The sequence below is a fragment of the Capra hircus genome, chromosome 4 (assembly GCF_001704415.2).
Source record: "Capra hircus breed San Clemente chromosome 4, ASM170441v1, whole genome shotgun sequence".
NCBI lineage: Eukaryota > Metazoa > Chordata > Mammalia > Artiodactyla > Bovidae > Capra > Capra hircus.
In genome coordinates this window covers 82,533,897-82,558,068 of record NC_030811.1, presented here as the reverse complement: position 1 = coordinate 82,558,068, position 24,172 = coordinate 82,533,897, and the positions used below count along the sequence as shown (strand labels likewise).

The 24,172-nt window shown below is 34.9% G+C and overlaps 1 protein-coding gene across 1 annotated transcript in view; it reads left to right on the top strand.

Annotated features, from left to right (window-relative positions):
- Window positions 1–22,393, top strand: part of PCLO (piccolo presynaptic cytomatrix protein) — a 378,440-nt gene extending 356,047 nt beyond the window's left edge. The window contains exons 23-25 of the mRNA XM_018047285.1: window positions 15,131–15,265; window positions 15,692–15,837; window positions 17,725–22,393. Coding sequence (XP_017902774.1) covers window positions 15,131–15,265; window positions 15,692–15,837; window positions 17,725–17,865 — 422 coding nt within the window. The 3' untranslated portion in view covers window positions 17,866–22,393. The remainder of the gene's footprint in view (window positions 1–15,130; window positions 15,266–15,691; window positions 15,838–17,724) is intronic.

The window sequence follows — 24,172 nt, the reverse complement described above, 5'->3', positions numbered from 1 at the left end:
GGAGCTTCTAGTGTCCCTAACATTATGCTATTATCTGATTTTATATTCTAAAATCATTACATGATGATGTTAAGATTTTTCTGTAAATAGAAAATATACCCACTTCTCCTAAGTGGGTAATCTTCCTGGTTTTAGATCAAAGGTCAAGAGAAGTTTAGATGGGAGGTCTAAACAATGCCTGTCTTCTTAAACTTAATGCATCTCTAGAAAAGAACATTCAGTTCAGTTCAGTTCAGTTCAGTTCCTCAGTCATGTCCAACTCTTTGTGACCCCATGGACTGCACTACACCAGGCTTCCCTGTCCATCACCAACTCCTGGAGCTTGCTCAATCTCATGTCCACCCAGTCAAAGATGCCATCCAACCATCTTATCCTCTGTCATCTCCTTCTCCTCCTGCCTTGAATCTTTCCCAGCATCAGGGTCTATTCCAGTGAGGAAAGAACACTGGAGAAGGAAATGGCAACCCACTCCAGTATTTTTGCCTGCAGAATCCCATGGACAGAGGAGCCTGGTGGGCTATGGTTCATGGGGTTGCAAAGAGTCGGACACAACTGAGCAGCTAACACTAATCATACCAGCTGTCCTATTTCATTCCTTTTAGGACTTGTTTTCCTGATGCATTTGAGAGGTGTTTCATAACTGCAAATATTTAAAATGTAATGTCCTTTTAGGTTTTCAATTTCTTTTCTCTAACAGCTAATGTTTTTTGTTGTTTTAGTTTGGTTTGTTTGTTTTTTTGGTCTTATACAAGATAATGGATGGGAGGTTTTAATCAAAAGCTGTTCTGTTTTGTTTTTGTTTTTGTTTTTTTTTTAAAGAACTCTGGTTATTTTCAGTCACAGTAAAGGAGATGCTAAGGAGCATGTACCATAGGGACCAAAAAATGCCAAAACACTGGAGATCAATCAGAAGAATCTATGTTTTTCTTTCTAAAATGATGTTCTTTCTGGCTTTGTCTCAGAAAGAAAGGCTTTCTTTATGTAAGAAGATGGAAAGAATGTGCAGTTCTGTCCTACTTTCTCAAAACTCTTATATCACATTAGGCCCAAATGCCTGCCTTGTTGTATAAAATATCTCCTTGAATCTGGGTTATTTCAAATAAAGCCCTTAATGAAAGCTTACAGAATGCTTCTGCTCTGAAAAAACATTCAATGAAAACATAACAAAATGCCCCTTTCAGCTGCACTCAGCCTTGAGACATGACCATATACTAGGATGTCTCTCCATGACTTTGAGTAACAGGGGCTTGTATATGCATATAAACAGAGAATGCAATTAATACATTCACAAAAAGCATTTATTTGGGGAGAAACCATAAGTTTGAAAAAATCCCAGAAGAATCTCCAAATCTATGGCTTCAGCTTAATTTAATGGGAAGAGCATAGGTTTTACCTCAAGCCTGTTAAGTCACTTTCCAAAGAGCTAAATGAAAATGATACAGGTTTTGCAGGTTTGCTGTAAAGATTAGAAAAAACTTTACAGATTCATCCATTAAACATCCAATATATTCTAGGTATCTTTTCTAGGCTAAAAAGGGTAAATAAGGCACAATCTACACACTTGAAACCTGGAAGTAGTCTATAGATTTAATATGCCTGAAGTAGGAGAGTTATTTAATAAATTGAATACATTATTGATATACCATTCAAGTAAATTGTAACTCCCTACATGTAACAAATTGAGAAGTATATGAGTCACAAATTAATACTTTGGAAAGGAAAGTGAAGTTGCTCAGTCTTGCCCGACTCTTTGCAACCCCATGGACAGTAGCCTGCACCAAGCTCCTCCGTCCATGGGATTTTCAAGGCAAGAGTACTGGAGTGGGTTGCCATTTCCTTCTCCAGGGAATCAAACTCAGGTCTCTCTCATTGTAGACAGACGCTTTACCTTCTGAGCCACCAGGGAAGTGGAAATGGGTGAGCAAATGCTCACCCTGTCTGTACCTAGTCTTTCCAGTACAACTTTCCCACAAATCTTGAGCCACTCCCCGCCAAAAAAAAATCCAAACTTTCCTCCCCTCAACATATACACAGTCACAACAATACACATGAATTTGGCACATCATCACTCACATAATAGATAATCAGGATTTTGGCAGTAATCTTGGGGTGTCTTGTTGGAAACATCTTTCTTTAGCTATGTGATTTTTGCAAATTAGTCAACCTAAACTTTGCAGTCTCCTTTCTTTAAAGTGAAGTTAGTGATGCCTCTGTCTACTTCAAATGGTTTAGGACAAATGAGACAATGTGACTAAATTTTACATACATTACTTTAAAATTATTCACTTTGTATTGTCATCTAAAATATCATAGTAGCATTTATTCACTTGGTTATAAATGAGTGTATACTTAAACTGTGACAGAGTAGAAAATTATATTTCTTAAAATATATTTAGGATGAGGATTCATTTTGTTGGGAAAACCAACTATATTGAATTTCTTTATAAAGAAATTATTTATATCTCTTCGTGAAGCATTTACAAATCCTGTCTTGGAAATTCTCTAACACTTTATTAGTGGTATGTTTTGTAAAAAGGACTGGATCCAAGAATTTAGGATCATCTGTTATATACGGAGGTAGAAAAGGAGTCAGATAATGGAGCTGCTATGTGGTATCATTTTCATTGGATGAGCAAGCTGATTTATGGAGAGTCAGCTTCATGAGGGCACTTGAAATAGAATTTAATATACTGCTGCTGCCAAGTGCTTCAGTCGTGTCCGACTCTGTGCGACCCCATAGATGGCAGCCCACCAGGCTCGCCCGTCCCTGGGATTCTCCAGGCAAGAACACTGGAGTGGGTTGCCATTTCCCTCTCCAATGCATGGAAGTGAAAAGTGAAAGTGAAGTTGCCCAGTCGTGTCTGACTCTTAGCAACCCTATGGACTGCAGCCCACCAGGCTCCTCCAACCATGGGATTTTCCAGGCAGGAGTACTGGAGTAGGGTGCCATTGCCTTCTCCGTAATGTACTACAGAAGGAAGAAATTAGTTCCATTTTGCTTCTTCCCCCTTTCAAACATTAAATTACTAGGATACGCCTTTAAAACTATAATTCTTCACTCCTCAGTCCTACATATAAAATGTTCTATGCCTTTGTCCAGAAAACGTTTCTGAGAACTAAGTTTAAAACATATGAATGGCTTGAATACAGCGTCTAGAAAATAGTGATTTACTAGGAGATAAAATTCATTACATATAAGATTACCAGACTTGTTAAAAGATCTGTAGCTTTTTCCTGCTACTCAAGGACAAGGTGTAAAGAAAAAGGAAGTGCCAATTTTAGATAATTATTGGGTACCACCGTTAAATTAGTGAGTACCATTTGAACTTTTGGAAGAGAGAGGTATAATTTCAACATAGAAGTAAAATTTATCATAGACTCTAGGGCAGGGTTGATATACACGGTTGGAAATTATAGAGGACTATTGAATAGAACTAATTATAGTTAGCTTACTTCCTCTCTCTAACAGGCTCAGTGAAGTAGAAGAAAATTTTTTAAAGAAATTTCCTTTTACAAAGTATTGATTTTTATGACTATGTCAAGACACATATTTTTGTTTTGTTTGCTTGCTTCGAATAGATTGAGCAGTTCGCAGGTATAGATAACAGATGCTAGGTCTAAACTGTCGGTTACTTCTAGAACTCATCTTCCTTTGCATTAAATGTTGAGAAATAAGAATTAATGCTTATTGAATAATTACCATTTTAGGCATTATGTTAATTTACCTTTGTTGTGGTAACGTTTTTTTAGCTCATCATTTAGACTTGATACTGATTGGGTAAAAATAAGTGAAATGAAAAGCAATATAATTATACATGAGGTAATATGCACCACTACTTTGGTTATTGACAGGTATTAGCACATTATCAAGATTTTCTGTAATGAGTAGGTTTAGAATCTCCAAGTAAACAGACAAACTCATCTAGGGTGGAAGATGTTTAGAAGAGGGCTAGGACTAAATAATCTTTAGATGACATCAGAAAATGTCTAAAAATATATTATTCTATAAAGTGCAAAGTGATATTATAAATAGTCTGTAAATAAGCTTATTACGTACTTCTACTTTATGATATGAAGAAATACAAAGCAGAGATATTTGATGACTGGCCTGCCATCTCATGGGGTTAGAAGCCAGAATTCCTAGTATTTAAAATCCATCTTAATTTCATATTAAAGTTTTCTTAGGTTTGGAATGAGTGATAGGAGCTAAGAAACAAATTATGAGGTGTTAGACAGTCAGAGCTAAATGTGAATCTTGCCTAACACCAATTCATATTGCAGTAGCTGACACCAATAACCTGAAGCATTGTTATGTGGTACTTACTAATGAAAATTTGCAAATGCAAACACTGCCTCTAAAGAGATTGTTGCCTAAAATGGTCTCCTGTTGGCAAAAGGTGCTCAGATTGCAATATAATGCTTACAATTCTGGGAGAGAGTAAACCTCAGAGTGCACTCTACCCGGTTAAGTGTTAAAAATATGAATAATATAGCTAAAAAATATTTTCTTAATGAATTTACTTATTTGAAATTACTTTGTCTATTTAAGCCAGTTACATATAGAATCTCATATAATTAATGAATGTTGCTGGAAGTATTGGACTTCCCTGGGCTGGAAGTATTTACTGCTGCTTTGTCCTTTCATATCAATAATCTGCATAACTGATCTAGTGTGTAAAGGAAGACTGTAGCTTCCAGCTATTGTTTAACCAACTAAAATAATTGTTTGCTATGCCTCTTTTCTTTCTAAAGTCCTATGTCCAGGTAAGATAAAATAGCAAAAGAACTACTGAAAATTCTTTCATTCTGATAATATGTTTTTAATATTTTATATGAATATTTCCATAAATGAGCCAATGTTTTTAAAAGTATTATTCATAAGAAAACATAAGGTGTTCATGAGAGAATAGAGACCTGTGCTTAAAACCAGAAGTTTAAATTTCTGCCTAGCACTTTAAATTTGGCAAGTTACTTAAAATACTCAAGCCACTGTTTTCTCATCTGTAAAATGGGGATTACATCAACCTTATTTCTTGCTGTGAAATGATGATTGTATTTTGTTAATTGCAATGTTTTCTTAAAATATACTTTACTAAAACTACAGATTAGTTGGAGATCTAGATATAAGTATGTACATAAATGTTCCATACAGATGTAAAAAACACAGCTTTTCAAAGATAAAATATATGTAAACTCTTCTTTAAGAAAACGGAAAAGTTGAAAGAACACTGCATATCTTAAAGGAGAATACAGCACAAGAGAGTGTGAAAAAAAAGAAAGCTGTGGAAGATAAAAATAAACCAATTTTACAGTTACACTTTCTTCAGTTAACCAAAGAGATAAAGGGATACACACACAATTTTGTTAAAATTGAATTAAATTATTCCTATTCTTTGTCAAAAATGATCATATCGTTTTTTAATCTAATAAAAGTAATATAGTAAAAACAAGACTAGCTTAATTTCAATAAGTATTTTAGTCATGTAAAATATTTCAATAAATTTTAGCCATAGTCTATAAAAAATCTCACTAAGTTTAATAAACAAATAAGAGTAAGTAATTATGTATTTTAATACTACATTTCAAATTTAAATTGTATTAACTCTCTGCACAAAGGAAATCAATACTCATACTTTTTTCCACTTTCCTCTTCCATTATGTATTGGTCTCCTGGATTTCATCTTCAAATTTTCCATTCATTCCCATTCTTTCTCTCTCTTTCATCTCTTTTTCTTTCACTATTATTACAGGTTCTATATCCTTTACATAGTCTTTGAAATACTTTAGAAACGCAATCTGTTTCTTTTTTGGGGAACTTAGTTTTTCCCCTGGATTTTTAAAAATGCTTTTTCTGTATACTTGAAGTAGTTTAAGTTGGATATATCAGAATATGAACTTAGGATCTCCAGGAAAACACAATAGGCTTTTGACCCAGATGTTCACTCTTCTGTTGTTTCAAGTAAATACATTTATATTTTAAATAGATCTTATTTTCTGTTCTCTTGAATTTAGTTTTTACTTTTTTCTGGAGCAATTAATTATAACAGATCATATTTTTTGGTTCTAACATATCTATCATTATTCTGAAATTTCTTTACTCTTCATTTTTCTCCGTATCATCCTAAGCCTTTCTTCATTCTGTGCCAATAGGATTGATTTCTATCTTATTTCATTTCGTTCCCAGGATGTGTCTAATGTATTAATAAATTTTAAATGGGATTATTTGCACTTACCTCTGTTATCCCCATTTTCACCCCCCTATCATTTTGTCATCTCATTTTTTAGCTATTCCCTCTATATCCCTCTTCTTTCTATTCCCTTTTTTTAGTTGAAATATAGTTGATTTGCATGTTGTGTTAGTTTCTGCTGCTGCTAAGTCGCTTCAGTCGTGTCCGACTCTGTGCGACCCCATAGACAGCAGCCCACCAGCCTCCCCCGTCCCTGGGATTCTCCAGGCAAGAACACTGGAGTGGGTTGCCATTTCCTTTTCCAATGCATGAAAGTGAAAAGGGAAAGTGAAGTCGCTCAGTCATGCCCGACTCTTAGTGACCCCATGGACTGCAGCCCACCAGGCTTCTCTGTCTATGGGATTTTCCAGGCAAGAGTACAGGAGTGGGGTGCCATTGCCTTCTCCGGTGTTAGTTTCTAGTGTACAGCAAAAGTGATGTATATTTGTAGTTTTATATATATATTTCTTTTTCATATTATTTTCCATTACGGTTTATTGTTGTTGTTTAATCTGTAAGTCGTGTCCAAGTCTTTTGTGACCCATGGACTGAAGCCTACCAGCCTTCTCTGTCTAGGGATTTCCCAGGCAAGCATTCTAGAGTGGGTTGCCATTTTTCCCTCCAGGGTTTCTTCTCAACCCAGGGATTGAACCCGCATCTCCTGCTTGGCAGGCAGATCCTTTACCACTGAGTCACCTGGGGAGCCCTTATGTTTTATTACAGGTTATTGAGTATAGTTCCTTAAGCTATACGGTAGGACCTTGTTTATTCTTTCATATATAATAGGGTGCATCTGCTAATCCCAGTCTATCCCCCTCCCATTCCCCTTCCCTTTGGCAACTACAAGTCATTTCTCTATGTCTATGAGTCTGTTTATGTTTCATAAATAAGCTCATTTGTGTCATATTTTAAATTCTGCAAATAAGTGATATCATATGGTCATTGCCTTTCTCATTCTGGCCTTATTTCATATAATAATCTCTAGGCCCTTTGTGTTGCTGCAAAGGACATTATTTCATTCTTTTCATGACTGAGTAATAGTCCATTTTATATATATATATTGATCTCATCTTCTTTATCTATTCTTCTGTCCATGGACATTTAAGTTGTTTCCATGTCTTTTGACTACTGTAAATAGCGCTGATATGAACATTGGGGTGTATGTATCTTTTTGAATCGTAGTTTTGTCCACAAATATGCCCAAGATGGGATTACCATATCATACAGTAACTCTATTTTTAGTTTTTTGAGGAACCTCTGTACTGCTTTCATAGTGGCCGTACCAGTTTACATTCCTACCAACAAAGTAGAAGGGTGTTCTTTTCTTTGCACTTTCTCCAGTATTTGTTATTTGTTGACATTTTAATAGTGGCCTTTCTGTTCAGTGTACATTTGATTTGCATGTCTTAAATAATTAGCAAGCAGTGTTGAGCATCTTTTCCTGTGTCTATTCAGTTAAGTTCAGTTGCTCAGTCATGTCCTACTCTTTGTGACCCCATGGACTGCAGCACGCCAGGCTTCCCTGTCCATCACCAATTCCCAGAGCTTACTCAAACTAATGTCCATGCCATCCACTCATCTCATCCTCTGTCATCCCCTTCTCCTCCTGCCTTCAGTCTTTCCCAGCATCAGGGTCTTTTCCAGTGAGTCACTTCTTCGCATCAGGTGGCCAAAGTATTGGAGTTTTAGCTTCAGCATCAGTCCTTCCAATGAGTATTTAGGACTGATTTCCTTTAGGATTGACCAGTTTGATATCCTTGAACTCTAAGGGACTCTCAGGAGTCTTCTCCAACACTGCAGTTTAAAAGCATGAATTCTTCAGCACTCAGCTTTCTTTATCGTCCAACTCTCACATCCATACATGACTACTGGAAAAACCATAGCTTTGCTAGAAGGACTTTTTTTGGCAGAGTAATATCTCTGCTTTATAATATGCTATCTAGGTTGACCATAGCTTTTCTTCCAAGGAGCAAACATCTTTTAATTTCACGGCTTCAGTCACCATCTGCAGTGATTTTGGAGCCCCTCAAAAATAAAGTCTGTCACTGTTTCTATTGTTTCCCCATCTATCTGCCATGAAGTGATGGGACCAGATGCCATGATCTTAGTTTTCTGAATGTTGAATTTTAAGACAAATTTTTCACTCTCCTCTTTCACTTTCATCAAGTGGCTCTTTAGTTCTTCTTCACTTTCTACCATAAGGGTGGTGTCATCTGCATATCTGAGGGTATTGATATTTCTCCCAGTAATCTTGATTCCAGCTTGTACTTCATCTAGCCTGGCATTTTGCATGATGTACCTTGCATAGAAGTTAAATAAGCAAGGTGACAATAAACAGCCTTGACGTACTCTTTTCCCGATTTGGAAACAGTCTGTTGTTCCATATCCAGTTCTAACTGTTGCTTCTTGACCAGCATACAGATTTCTCAGGAGGCAGGTAAGATGATCTGGTATTCCCATCTCTTTAGGAATTCACCACAGTTTGTTGTGATCCACACAGTCAAAGGCTTTGGCATAGTCAATAAAGGAGAAGTTGATGTTTTTCTCTTGCTTTTTTAATGATCCAATGGATGTTGGCAATTTTATCTCTGGTTCCTCTGGCTTTCTAAATCCAGCTTGAACTTCTGGAAGCTCACGGTTCACGTATTGCTGAAGCCTGCCTTGGAGAATTTTGAGCATTACTTGGCAAGCATGTGAGATGAGTACAACTGTGCAGTAGTTTGAACATTTTTTGGCATTGCCTTTCTTTGGGATTGGAATGAAAACTGACCTTTTCCAGCCCTGTGGCCACTGTTGGCTTTTCCAAATTTGCTGGCATATTGAGTGCAGCACTTTCATAGCATCATCTTTTAGGATTTGAAATGGCTCAACTGGAATTCCATCACCTCCACTAGCTTTGTTTGTAGGGATGCTTCCTAAGGCCCACTTGACTTCCCATTCTAGGATGTCTGGCTCTAGGTGAGTGACACAGCATCATGGTTATCTGGATCATGAAGATCTTTTTTGTATGGTTCTTTTGCGTATTGTTGCCACTTATTCTTAGTATCTTCTGCTTCTGTCTGGTCCATACCATTTCTGTCCTTTATTGTGTCCATTTTTGCATGAAATGTTCCCTTGGTGTCTCTAATTTTCTTGAAGCAATCTCTAGTCTTTCCCATTCTGTTGTTTTCCTCTATTTCTTTGCATTGATCACTGAGGAAGGCTTTCTTCTCTCTCCTTGCTATTCTTTGGAACTCTGCATTCACATGGGTATATCTTTCCTTTTCTCCTTTGCCTTTCACTTCTCTTTTCTCAGCTATTTGTAGGGCCTCCTCGGACAACCATTTTGCCATTTTGCCTTTCTTTTTCCTGGTTATGGTCTTGATCACTGCCTCCTGTACAATGTCACAAAATTCCATCCATAGTTCTTCAGGCACTCTATCTATCAGATCTAACTCCTTAAATTTGTTACTTATACTATATAATCATAAGGGATTTGATTTAGGTCATACCTGAATGGTCTAGTGGTTTCCCCTATTTTCTTCAATTTAAGTCTGAATTTGCAATAAGGATTTCATGATCTGAGCCATAGTCAGCTCCTGATCTTGTTTTTGCTGACTGCATAGAGCTTCTTCATCTTTGGCTGCAAAGAATATAATCAGTCTGATTTTGGTATTGACCATCTGGTGATGTCCATGTGTAGAGTCGTCTTTTGTGTTGTTGGAAGAGGGTGTTTGCTATGATCAGTGTATTCTCTTGGCAAAACTCTGTTAGCCTTTGCCCTGCTTCATTTTGTACTCCAAGGCCAAATTCACCTGTTACTCCAGGTATCTCCTTTTTTGTTGTTTTGTTTTGTTTTATTTTTTCCAGTATCTCTTGACTTCCTACTTTTGCATTCCAGTGTCCTATAATGAAAAGGACATCTTTTTTGGGTGTTAGTTCTAAAAGGTATTGTAGGTCCTCATAGAACTCTTCACCTTCAGCTTCTTCAGCATTACTGGTCAGGGCATAGACTTGGATTACTGTGATATTGAATGGTTTGCCTTGAAAACGAGCAGAGATCATTCTGTTGTTTTTGAGATTGCAACCCAAGTACTGCATTTTGGTTTCTTTTGTTGACTATGAGGGCTAGTCCATTTCTCCTAAGGGATTCTTACCCATAGTAGGAGATATAATGGTCTAAGTTAAATTCACCCATTCTAGCCCATTTTAGTTCACTGATTCCTAAAATGTCTATGTTCACTCTTGCCATCTCCTGTTTGACCACTTCCAATTTGCCTTGAATCATGGACCTAACATTTCAGGTTCCTATGTAATATTCTTCTTTATAGCACTGGACTTACTTCCATCACCAGTCACATCCACAGCTGGGTGCTGTTTTTACTTTGGCAAATGTGTCTGTTGGCCATCTGTATGTCTTCTTTGGAGAAATGTCTGCTTATGTCTGCTACTCACTTTCTTATTGGGCTGTTTTGGGCTTTTGTTGTTGTTGTTGTTGAGTTGTATGAGCTATTTGTATATTTTGGAAATTAAACCTTTTTCAGGTGTATCCTTTGCAAATGTTTTCTCCCAGTCCATAGATTGTCTTTTAATTTTGTTTATGGTTTCATGTGCTGTGCAAAAGCTTGTAAGTATGATTAGGTCTCATTTGCTTATTTTTACTTTTATTTTTATTGCCTTAGACACTGTCCTAAGTAAACATTAGTGTTATTTATGTCAGAAAATATTTTGCCTGTGTTCTTTTGTAGGAGTTGTATGGTGTATTTTGAGTTTGTTTTTGTGTATGGTATGAGGGTGTGCTCCAACCTCGTTGATTTGCATGTGGCCGTCCAGCTTTCCCAGCAGCATTCCACACAAAAACTACTAGAACTGATAAATGAATTCAGCAAGATAGCTAGATACAAGATTAACATACAGAAATCTGTTGCATTTGTTTATAGGAGCAATGAATATCAGAAAGAGAAAGTTTTAAAAAAAATCCCTTTTAAAGTAGAATAAACCTGTTCAAGGAGATTAAAGGCTTATACGGTAAGAACTATAAAACAGTAATAAAGGAAACTGAAGATAATTCAAAGAAATAGAAAAATATTCTATGCTCTTGGATTGGATGAATTAATATTGTTAAAATGATAATGCTGCCCAAAGCAATCTACTGATTTAATGTGATCTCTATCAAATTACCCATGACATTTTTCACAGAGCTAGAGCAAATAATCCCAAATTTATATGGAATCATAAAACACTCAGAATTGCCAAAGCAATCCTGAGGAAAAAGAACAAAGCTAAGAGGCATAACCCTCCTAGACTCCAGACAATATTACAAAGCTACAGTAATCAAAAGAGATTTGATTTGGTATTAGCACCAAAACAGATATTCAGATAAATGGAACAAATAGCCCAAAAATAAACCCACACCTACAGTCAGTTAATCTACAAAATCTAGCCAAGAATATACAGTGGAGAAAAGACAATGTTCTCTCTACTCTTAATCAGAGCTGTGTCATGTTGTAGGATAAATATCTTCTCTGGAGTAGGATTAATTTCTATTCTATTAATACAACTAAAATGGAAGTTTTGGGAAACTAAGAGACCTGGAGGCTGGTCAAAGCAATTTGTAGATTGCAAATCAGTAGATTGCTTTGGGCAGCATTATCATTTTAACAATATTAATTCATCCAATCCAAGAGCATAGAATATTTTTCTATTTCTTTGAATTATCTTCAGTTTCCTTTATTACTGTTTTATAGTTCTTACCGTATAAGCCTTTAATCTCCTAATACTGCTACTTTGCTCTCTGTTCCAAACAAAATTACAAAACACCCTCACATGTCCTCTCTGTGTGTGTTGTATTCTTTGGTTCAAAGGCTCAAGATGATCTGGCGTTGCTGTCCCTCCCATCCACCAAACTACCCCAACCTGTGGAGAGAGTGGACACAGAGGTTTTTGTCACCATCCATGCATTTGATTTCAAAGACAAAGGCATTTTGTAGCTATGAAAGGATAAGCATGATTGATAGTCATAACTCATAATTAATGCATGCATCCTTTGAGACTACCTCAGTAGACATGTCTCTTTTTTACTTTTAGTCAGTCAGTCAGTTCAGTTCAGTCGCTCAGTCATGTCTGACTCTTTGTGACCCCATGAATCGCAGCACGCCAGGCCTCCCTGTCCATCACCATCTCCCAGAGTTCACTCAGACTCACGTCCATCGAGTCCGTGATGCCATCCAGCCATCTCATCCTCAGTTGTCCCCTTCTCCTCCTGCCCCCAATCCCTCCCAGCATCAGAGTCTTTTCCAACGAGTCAACTCTTCGCATGAGGTGGCCAAAACAAGAGCTTCACAAGTATCACACTATGAAGCATGTGAATGTAACCTCCCAAGAAAAAAATCGGCAATGTGATGCTCTGAGAACTTTAGTTAACAAGTTTTTAATTCCACTTTTCTTCAGAAGTGAAAAAGTGAAAACAACAACAGATTTTATATGCCTGGCAAGTTGGAGTTTCTGAACCTACAAAAGAGGAATACCGCCTATAACTGAATTTTTTCCAGAAAAATTAGTTTTGTTTTGTTTTCTTTCCTTTCATCATGCTAATTGATGTGATCAATTCTGACTTCAACTCCTATTGGCTTCAAATAGTTGGAGTGTTTTCCTTGACTCCCTCCCTACCACTCAGAATATACTCTTTTTTCCCCTCCATCCCAGTTACAGTTTGAGGAATGGAGCAGTATTAGTTCTGTCTGATTTCTTTTGGGTTTGGAGGAAAGAAATATGACTGTTTTACAGATAAAGTTGTTGCCCTGATTGATAAGATTTTGCTCTCTGTCTTGAGATTTGAATGAAAAAAAAAATTTTGGCAGCATTCACTTTAAAAAGTCCATGGTATAGTCAGCAGCCATTTTCTAAAAAATTAGCAAAGTGAGTTTGTCACTTTAAGACAACAGTGACAGTAGTTGCTGTCAATGACAAAAATCAACTTATAAGTAAAAATGAAATTTTCAAAAACTTTTATCTGCTTCCCTGAACTTGACAGCTTTTCATAATTCAGACTTTTTTCATGATATGGGTGGCGATATTAACAAAAGTGTTTTTAATATTGTATAAATTGTGTCAAAGTCTTGAAGACCTATATGACTCAGTAGACCATTATTTTACAAAATAAATAGTATATGATGTTACCAATTAGGGTAGAGTTAAATGATCCATTCAAGGTGCAAGATAGACTACAGTATCTTAAAGTGAAGGTACAGAAAAAGTTCGTTGATATGGTTTCAGATTCTACATTTCCATTCATCTTTAAAAAAAAGAAACATTGCTTTTCATGTTTTGGTAGTATCAAAGATTGTCCGCAGTTATCTGAAAAGGATACTAAAATACTCACTCCTTCCTTTTCCAACTATGTATATATGTAAAACAATTACATATTTCAGCTAACACGACATATTGAACTGGATTTAATGTAGAAACAAGTATGAGAATTCAGCCATCCTCTATTAAGACAAGTACTGATGAAATCTGAAAAAAAAAATGAAATGGAATGCCTCACTGTTTTTTTTTTAATTATGGTTATTTTTCATTAAAATCCCTACATACAGGTATATTCTTATCATTTTAATGGAACCAATGAATAAATATTTGTAAATATATACTTTTACTTTTTAATTAGAAACTTTGATGTTCTTTGAGAACCAGTGTTTTCTTTTTGTAATATAAAGAAAGCCTGAGATTGAAACATATGAGAACAAATGATCTACATCCATGTTAAAGACCTTCACTGGATTTCAATTGTTCTAAAGATAAAATGCAAATTCTAAACATAGTACCACTTAACAGTATATTATAATCCCATGAATATTTATTTAGTTCCTTGGTCCAGTGATGTTGCCTTTTGTGGACACACTGTTCCTTCTCTTTAGGATGTTCTTCTCCATCCATATCACCTAGTTAATTCTTTCTTATTCTTCTGGTTTCAGTTCATGAAGTCCTTTCCTAGACTTTCTCATAACCATGCTTTTAGGCATCAGAACATCTCTCTTTCTAATTGTATGTTTACTGATGAAATTATTTCACTGAAGTATTTCTTCCCAATATACTGAAAAACCATAAAACCAGTAAGCACGTATATGTTGGCTTACCATTGTATCCATTCTTCCTAACAGAGTGTTTATCACAAAGTAGAATGGGAAATAAAATATCTGTTGGTGAATGAGTAAGTGAATAAATGTGTGAATCAATAGAGGAAAAAAAATCCATTGAAATCAACATAGAATTTGACCTAGCATGAATTGCTTCTTCATGCTAGAGAAAGAATAAATACTAGAGAAAGAATATCTTGAATTCATTTAAATCACTCGTATTTTTCCCTAGTGTAATTTTATTACTATATACTCTTGTTGGCCACTTCTCTTACAAAGAAAATAGAATGGAAGTAGATATAATATACAACAACATTTAGTTGTGTTAGCAAGTGTTCCTTTGTAAGCCTGGTAGGTAATGAGCAACTGTTGGCAGACAGCTTCTTGTATTTCACTTGACTTAATGTTTGCTATAAATTGGAATTCTATTATTTGTATGTATGACTATCTTTCTACAGTCTCCTATTGTCTCATCTATTACCTCTTTTGGGCTAAAAATCTACAGTTGAGTGACACCTACTTACATTTCCCCCATACCTCTCATGTTACTAGCTTATCATTATACTGAACATACCTCATTTTAAGTTTATAATTTATTAGTTTTCCCGTGAGACTTTCTACTCCTTAAGGGCTTGGACTGTATTCTGTTCATCTGTGTATCCATAGGATATGATAAGGTGTTTAGCTCTTGATAAACACTCAATAATTGAAAGTACAGAAAAATTATTGAATGAACATGTTAATAAATGACATGACGTATTCCTTAACTTTTTAATTAAATCGTTCCAGTTAAAACTCAGGTAATGGGAGAAATCAAGATTGCATTGAAGAAAGAAATGAAGACAGATGGGGAACAACTAATAGTTGAAATCCTACAGTGTAGAAATATTACCTACAAATTTAAATCTCCTGATCACTTACCAGGTATCTAATTTTGTGATAATAAGCAATATAATGTAGCTAAGAACTCCTTAGGAGAATGAACTAAATGCCCTGGAAAATGCTAACTAAAATTTGGACTGTGTATCAAATATATCTGAAAAAAAAATGAAATAAGAATGAATTTATCTTATGTAGAGCAAATTGATATTTTACTGGTTAAAAATTAGATTCTTTTCCAACACAAACTTAGAGTGATATATTTATTATACAAGTAAACATTTAAACTGCTAAGAAAATTGGTGTGTTTTAATTAGGTATATTTTAATTGCTCTATGTTGTCTGAAACAAATTGTTCACAGTCTACTGGCTTTACGTAAAATGTAAGGAAGCTCTCAGTATACAATTATAATGCTAATTGTATAAATGTATTGTTAATGGACACTTAACAAGCTGAATTCTTATTTTCAGATTTATATGTGAAACTATATGTGATGAACATATCTACCCAAAAAAAGGTGATCAAGAAAAAAACAAGAGTATGTAGACATGATCGAGAGCCTTCATTCAATGAAACTTTTAGATTCAGCCTAAGTCCTGCTGGACATTCTCTTCAGGTAACTCATACCGTTCCTATTTTTAAATTTTCATCTATACTGTACTTATTTCCTATTTAATTATTCAATATTTATATGCCAATCATATACTATGTGACATTTTACAAGTTAATTTTTAGAAGTAACTTTGCGGGGTCCCTTGAAAATTCCACAACCCATTCACCCCATCCAATTAGCCTTTATCCTACCTACTCAGTTTCATTTATACAGATTTTTTTTTCACACTCACAGCCCCTAATCCTCTTTGGGTCTTCATGTTTATTATGCAAATCATTTCAGCAATATACCTGGCCTACTTGCCATCACTATCTTATGCTTTTAATTCATTTTATCACTCTACTGGCAGAGATATCTTTTAAAAACACCGACTAGATTACCCTCCAATGATTCACTGTTATCCTGACCCATTCAGAATCCTCTAAAGTGAGTTATATTTATTTAATTGTATTCCATTTAATTTCATCTCTTTGTATACTTTTCCACTCACTCTTTACTTCAGTCACACCAGAATCTTCAAATTCTTGGACTGTTTGCTTGTATTTTTCCCCCCCTTTAGTACTCCCTTCTTCATTTCTCTCCATCTCTTACAATATTCCACATCTTTCAGTGTAAAATCATCTCTTTACTGATGATGTGGTATACTTCATCACATCTTATTCACATGTTTTGCTTATCTTATTAGGCCATGACTCCCAGTTTTGTGCAACCATTTATGTACTTACCTGCCACTGTTTCTGTGCTATCAACTTCTCTGGTGCAAAGCTGGATTTTCATTGCTCTCTGTTCTGCAGCCTAGCACAATGCTTGTACACAGTACGCCTTTGGTAGATGTAGAGACAAGGAAGGAGAAAGGAGAAAGAGGAGGGAGGGTAATGATGAAAATGTGGGAAGAGAAGACCACGGTTCTGGTGCTTAAATAAAGGCCTGTGCTGGAGACTAATGTAAGACATATTACAAAGCAAAAACTGCATTGAGAGGATTAACTGACATTAGAGTTAAAGGGAATAATAAGATTAAAAGACACTCTGAAGTCTCTGTGAACAGATGTGTCAGGCACAGAGGCTGAGTAGTTAAAGGGTTAGAGGGAGAAAAAAATCATGAGTTTGTCTGAAATGTGATAAATCTGATGAGGGCAGGTCCAAATGAAATACATAATTAGGCAATTTGAAATCACAAAATCAAAGGCTTGAAAAGATAGAAGAGTAGATTTTGAAGTCAGAAACATAAAAGTAAATTTCGGCCAGGAATAAAGATGAATTATCTGAAGGAGACTCCAAAAAGAAAGAAAGAGCTTAAGAGAATTAATGGCTGTCTCCACCTTGTCTCTACCTTTCTTTCAACTGATCCCTAAAAAAAAAAAGAAAAAAAATTCTTGAGTTTGAGATCCCGTGGAATTTCAACTAATGTAAATTCTACATATGACAAGAAACCACTCTAGAAGAGCTTACCATAGTAAAAGCCCCAGTAAATTAAATGGTATTTAAAATCAATGTTATATTCTATCTGCCTTATAAACTCTTATTTATTTACTTACCACTCAAATAATTTTGTATTTGAGTTGGTTTTTCATAAACTAGTAAAGTTCTTTTCTGAAACTTTCTATCAATTTAAGCATAAACTGAGTTAGAATTAGCTGATAACACATATCTTATCTAGAATTCTGTCCTTCAGGATAGGTCTCTGCCTTTGGGAAATGTTGATGTGGATTAATTAACATTATGCAGATCTTTTGAGGTCATCTTAGTTATTAGTCTCCTACAAGGATGTCTGCTAATTCCTCTCACCCTCACCCTTTCTTGTCTGTTACTTCTTTGATGTGCAAATGTCCATAAAAGAAGTTGAAAATGTACACACAAATAGATATATAATTTTGACTATTTTTTCTAGATTTTACTTTTTTCCAATGGAGGGAAGTTTATGAAAAAGACCTTGATTGGCGAAGCCTGTATCTGGCTAGACAAAGTGGATCTCAGAAAAAGAATAGTCAACTGGCACAAACTTTTGGTCAGTCCTACTCAAACCCACTGAAGAAATATGTCTGCTCAGGGTATAGAAAGTGCTTTAAATCATCTTAATTGCGACTATAGTTGAATGCTATTGGTTCTAAGCTGTTTTCATGGGTAATCGTGAGAAGCGGAACAAAAGGCAAAAGCATACGGAAACCTTTGCACATGTATGGTTGTGGAACATAGAAAAAACTCAAAAGAAAAAGTCCATATATTGAAGACAAGAAAAAAAAGAAGAGTTCTGAAACCTTGGATTTCTTGTGGCTGTCATGAAAAACAGTGAGAGAAATTTTGATTCCTTAATGCAAAACATTTTTGAGTCGAGTTGAGCTATAGCTAACTGAAGGCTGAGACTTAAAGATTAACATGGTTTCTAATGCAGGCAAAAATTATCCTTTATGCAGAAGAGCTTGGTTGAAAGGAAGGAACTGATGTAACAAATCTCAGTTTTCAAAAGTCTTTCTTCTTCATCTTCTCAGATAACTGTTTTGAGATTCTGACATAGGATACACCTACAGTGTGTGTCCAGACTAGAAAGAAGTAAGGAGGACCAGAGATTAAGAAATTATAGCTTTTAGATCATGTTGTATAAGTTTTCTCTGTGTCTAAATGTTATAAGGGTGAACAACACCAATTTTGGAATTCATGTTGTAAAAGCACATTTGTATAGTTTGAAATAATGTATACTGAAAATAATACTAAGTAGAAATGGAATTACATGTATCTAGACGTAAAGCCATGACTGGCTAATGGAAAAGAATATTGTCCCATAAACTGTTGGAACCTTGGTTGAAAACATCAAAATCTCTTAAATAACCCTTAATCCAAGACATTTTCAATCTGCATACCAAAGGACCTAGATTAAATTGACATATTCTAGGAAGCATGATAACTAGTGCTTTGTGAAGTTGCAAATCAATGTACTATCCCACATATTTTCTTTTTCTGGAGTAATAAATGCACAGGGAGAAAGTTCTTCCTCTGGCAAACAAGTCATACTAATCTGTGACATTGATTAATTGGTGTCATTTCCTGCTCTTCCACAGTTTCTTTTTCCCTTACTATGTTAACTGATTGTAAAATGAAAACCCTGACACCAAATTCAAGTTCTCCCTAGTGCTCTATTTTCCTACTTTAGTGACAGTATCCTAGTAATCAAGTTCATCAGTGTTGGGAAAATATGTGAAAAATCAATGTTATATTAAGGTGAAAGTGTTCTTTGAGCTACTTTAATAATATAGAATAAAAGGACCAACATCTAAGTCATTAAAATGAAACATCCTCTTCCCCATCAACCAACAACATGAACAAGGAAGTTACATGGACTTAGAGGAGATGAACTCAGCTGGGATTCAAAGCCTGGCTTCCGGCCTTGGTTCTGCCACTAACTGTCACCGTGCACGTGTCACTTAAACTCAGTTTTCCTCAGTTTTCTTATTTGTGGGAAAATATAATTACATATTCCTAACCTTCCTAATGGGATGTTGGGATGATCAAACTAAGTGATCTATGAGAAAAGATGAAAGCACATTTCCAAATATAGTTTTATACACATAAGTGAGGAATAGGCATTATGCAGGTTTTTCCCCAATTTTGTATGTGAAAAAGCATCTTCAAAACCAATGGCAAGCAAAGACATAGATAAAAGCAGTATATTAACTCCAAAACCAATTTTTTCTTAAAATATGAACTTATATAAGCTTTCATTTAACCAAAAAAGGTTAAAACAATTTTTTTTAAGTTTAAAAACTTAATAAAAATCATTTACAAATTGGGTTATCATAAATTAAATAAAGTATACTGATCTCATCCTATTTCCAAACCCATAAAAATAAAGTAAATTGCTTCTCTGTGAATTCTGAGTTTAAAAGCTGCTTCTTTATTCAAGGGTGAGATTCTAGCGGAATTAGAGAAATTTTCTACAAAAATATTGCTCAGATATTGAATTTTCTCATTTTTAAAGAAAAACATACTTGATTGATTAAATTTGACATTAAAAATTAAATAATTTATAATAAACCCCATGTTACATATCTTTATTATATTTATAGAGATATATAAATTCACTCCTTTCCAGTCTAGAAAACGTAACAGTCACTTTTCTTCCCTCTAGTTTGTAATCTCCCTCCCCTAACAGTGCAATTTTATCATTGATTATTGCTGTAAAATGAGCATGCGGTGAGAGAATTACTAAGGATTTGATATTGCTAGAAATTTATTTTTAGAGACAACTAGATCTGCAGATGGTTGCCATGGATATTTCCAGCAGAATTTAGCACTTTAGGGAGCATATAATCATCAAGTAATTGGGGAAGGAAAGGGTTCAGGAAGATCTCCTTCTGACATAAAAAGGCTCTATTGTTTGTCCTTAAAAGGAGACTCTCGCTCCCATGGGTCCTCTTCTGCAACCGCTTACACCCAGAAGTGTGCATGAGAGGTTCATGGCCAGTTAGCTTACTTCATTACAGTTGCCATTTCTTTTAAAATACATAAAAGGAGGTGCCACCAAAACAAAGATCATACCTTGGTAGCTATTTGACATGAGAGAGTAGGAGTCTTAACAAGATAGGTGCCCCTCTATTCCAAGAACTGGTGATGTGGCCAGGCCAATCGAGAGAGTTCATGACAGGGCTTCTTTTTGTGCACCAGCATCCCTCTTCAGAGAGTGTAAGATCCTGCCAAGCGTGCCAAGTTTGCAGCTGACCAAACACCTACGTTGTACTGGAATTATTCTATGCAACACTGAACCTTATACAAATGCATTTCTTCTGATATTGATTACCCTTCTTACAACAAAACTGTTTCTTTTTTAATTGCAAATAGGGCTCGGTGTTTTTTACTTTTTTGTATATATCACAGCACATGATTTTCCACTTTTTATTTTATTTATTTTATTGGGATTAGCTTTTTTTATCCTAATAGAGACAAAGTTTGTAATCTCTAAATAACATGTGATCAGTCCAATTACAGCACTTATACCTTGAAGAGCATCTTAATTTTTCCCACAATTTCATTGAGTCATCAGACACAAGTTGCTTCTTGGTTTAAAATTTGGTCCCCAAGAAACCTTTAGCTGTGAAGCAAAAGCACAGAGTGAATTTTTACACAAGACAGGGATGTCTAGAATGGTCATTACAGACATAGATAATACTAAGAAGTTTGTGTTTCACTGTTTTACTTGAGGTTAAGGAGACTTTGATGACTCTGAACTCTTTATTTATCATTTCAGTTTAAAAGAAGAGTATCCAAGACTAAGGGGAAGTGATTGTCTTTGCTCCTTAATGTTGCCTATATTGTAATTAATCACATTAATAAATGCATATTTTCAGCATATCAGTGGATTTAATTTTGTGGATCACACACATTAAAATAGTCATACTGTGGGAATATTATAGCTGGTAACCAGCTGATACTGATTCTTATTATAGGAACGGTTGTGATGATCATGGTGATAGAGGTAGTGAACTAGGTTGGTGGTGATGTGAAGTAAAATGAAATTATATACTATATTGTGCCCAATTTATTAGAAATGATTTGATCAGTGTTTCATTTCATTAAGATATCATAAAGATGTTTATAGTATTTTTTTACTTTATTATTTAAATCATAACTAACAATATTTTTAAAAACTTATTTTCATTGCTACAATGTCTAATATTCCAAAAGCAGCCAACTACAGCTATGTATGTGTTTATAACTCTATGTGTGACAGAGTGATTTTCCCTCTTTTTGAGCTTGAGCTGGAAGTAAAAGAAAGCTCAATGAATAATTATGAGCTGTCTCTTTAATAATAACTTGCCTTTGATGTGACACAGAATGAATGAGTGAAACAGATATTCTCATTGAATATGACACACTGATGTTTTCTGTATGTTCCATGTTGTTGTTATTATTAAAGACTCCCTTTAAATAAAGATCATTTAATCAAATGATTCCGTCTCTGATAGGCAGATTGAGAGCATTTTCTTAATTCGTTACCCTGTACATAACTATCCATTTGGTATACTAGACAAAGTTGAAATATTAATTCCCTGTGGCATTCAGCATGTGAATATGATTCTTGTTTGATTGTGTATGTATATTTGTTGGTGATGTGCTCAGGTGCTCCCACTACCAATTAATGTGTGTGCTGATATCCTATCAAAAACACATCTGATGTTAAAGGAAATAAGTTTCTTGTCTGAAAAGATAAAAACCTAATAAAATTGGTTTAAAAATAAAAAATAGAGTACTTGGAGATATGTCTTGTTTCTAACTACATGTTGCATGCCGTGTTGGTGATTTGCTAATGTGTTCTTTCTTCTGTTCTACCCAAATCTCTCAAAAATCTAATGAACCAACAAAAATTCTTGGGCTAAAGGCTATATAAATTGAACTGAAATACATGAGAATTGTATAGAAATGCTTGTAAATCTGTCTTGAGTTTTACTCTATGTAAAAATATGTCTTGGTTTTGTGATTGTATACAAGATGTATCTTGATAACTTATGCAAATTGTGCTGTATAAAGGCTGTGGCCTCAGCCTTACTAATAAATATTGAAAATATCAACTTTGGCTGTCTGTTTTTATCAACTTGATAAATTGATACTTAACATAGGGATAGAACTTTCTGGAATACTTTTTCTGAAAATTATATGAAGAGTTCATTCACTCAGTTTAAAAAGTACGTTTTAAACAGCACAAATACAGAAAACAGAATTAAATGTATAACTTAATAAATTACTATATCAGACACCCTTAAAACAACCACCCAGATCAAGAAATTGAACTTTTAACATATTTGATACATTTTAATTCATTGAACTTGTTACTCTTATTAAGCCTTAAATTTACCCTTTTGAGCCAGTGGGTCCCTCTTTGAGTGGACTTACATATTTGATAACTTTCTTCCTATGGCAAGGACATTTTATATCATTTCTTTAACCTTAAAACATTATAGGAAATCTACTGAACTTGAATTTTTACTTTTATTTTTCTTCCTATTTATCTCTATAAAAATAATTAAATTTAGGAATACATCAAGTTGATTGATCAACTTTTATCTAATGTGCTACCTTCTCAAACTTTCACTAACATCAACAGTAGTGTATAATATGTTTATGGTAAACTAGAGTATTCTTAGATGAAATATATCTTGGGACTTTTTTTTTAATAATTCCAAATCTAAAAGATTATAATTAGATAAATGATTAATGAGTTTGACTTTTTGACTATGAATTATCTAGGCTTTTAAGAGCTGAAAATCTATAGTCTACAAATTTTGTAGAAAATTCAGCCAAAATAGTTCTCTATTAAAAGTAACAGTAGAACTACAATTGGAAAATGTTGAAATTTTTATTTCTGTTCAACTAACTCCAAATAAACTTTTATTTTAATTTTATTTAATATTATACCTTATTTGTAAAAATTAAGGAATATTTGCATTAATTATGCAGTAAAAAATGACTTTCCAACAATTTGGTACTTTGAAAAGATCAATAAAATTAACAAGCCTGTGGTAATTAAAAGAGAAGTAAGGCCAAATTGCCATTATCAGGTACAAAAAATCAGTTCAGTTCAATTGCTCAGTCATGTCCAACTCTTTGAGACCCCATGAACTGCAGCATGCCAGGCCTCCCTTATCTATCACCAGCTCCTGAAACTTACTCAAACTCATCCATTGAGTTCGTGATGCCATCCAACCATCTCATCCTCTGTCGTCCCCTTCTTCTCCCACCTTCAATCCCTCCCAGCATCAGGGTCTCTTCTAGTGAGCCGGCTGTTCACATCACAGGTGGCCAAAGTATTGGAGTTTCAGCTTCAGTATCAGTCCTACCAATGAACACCCAGGACTGATCTCCTTAAGGATGGACTGGTTGGATCTCCTTGCAGTCCAAGGGACTCTCAAGAGTCTTCTCCAACACCACAGTTCAAAAGCACCAATTCTTTGGCACTCTGCTTTCTTTATAGTCCAACTCTCACATCCGTACATAACTGCTGGAAAAACCTTAGCTTTGACTAGATGGACCTTTGTTGGCAAAGTAATGTCTCTGCTTTTTTAATATGCTATCTAGGTTGGTCATAACTTTTCTTCCAAGGAGCAAGTGTCTTTTAATTTCATGGCTTCAGTCACCATCTGCAGTGATTTTGGAGCCCCCCAAAATAAAGTCTGTCACTATTTCCATTGTTTCCCCATCTATCTGCCATGAAGTGATGGGACCAGATGCCATGATTTTCATTTTCTGAATGGAGTTTTAAGCCAACTTTTTCACGCTCATCTCACTTTCATTAAGAGGCTCTTTCAATATCAAAAGTCAAAACTTAACAAACCCAGTCTAGCAATGTATAA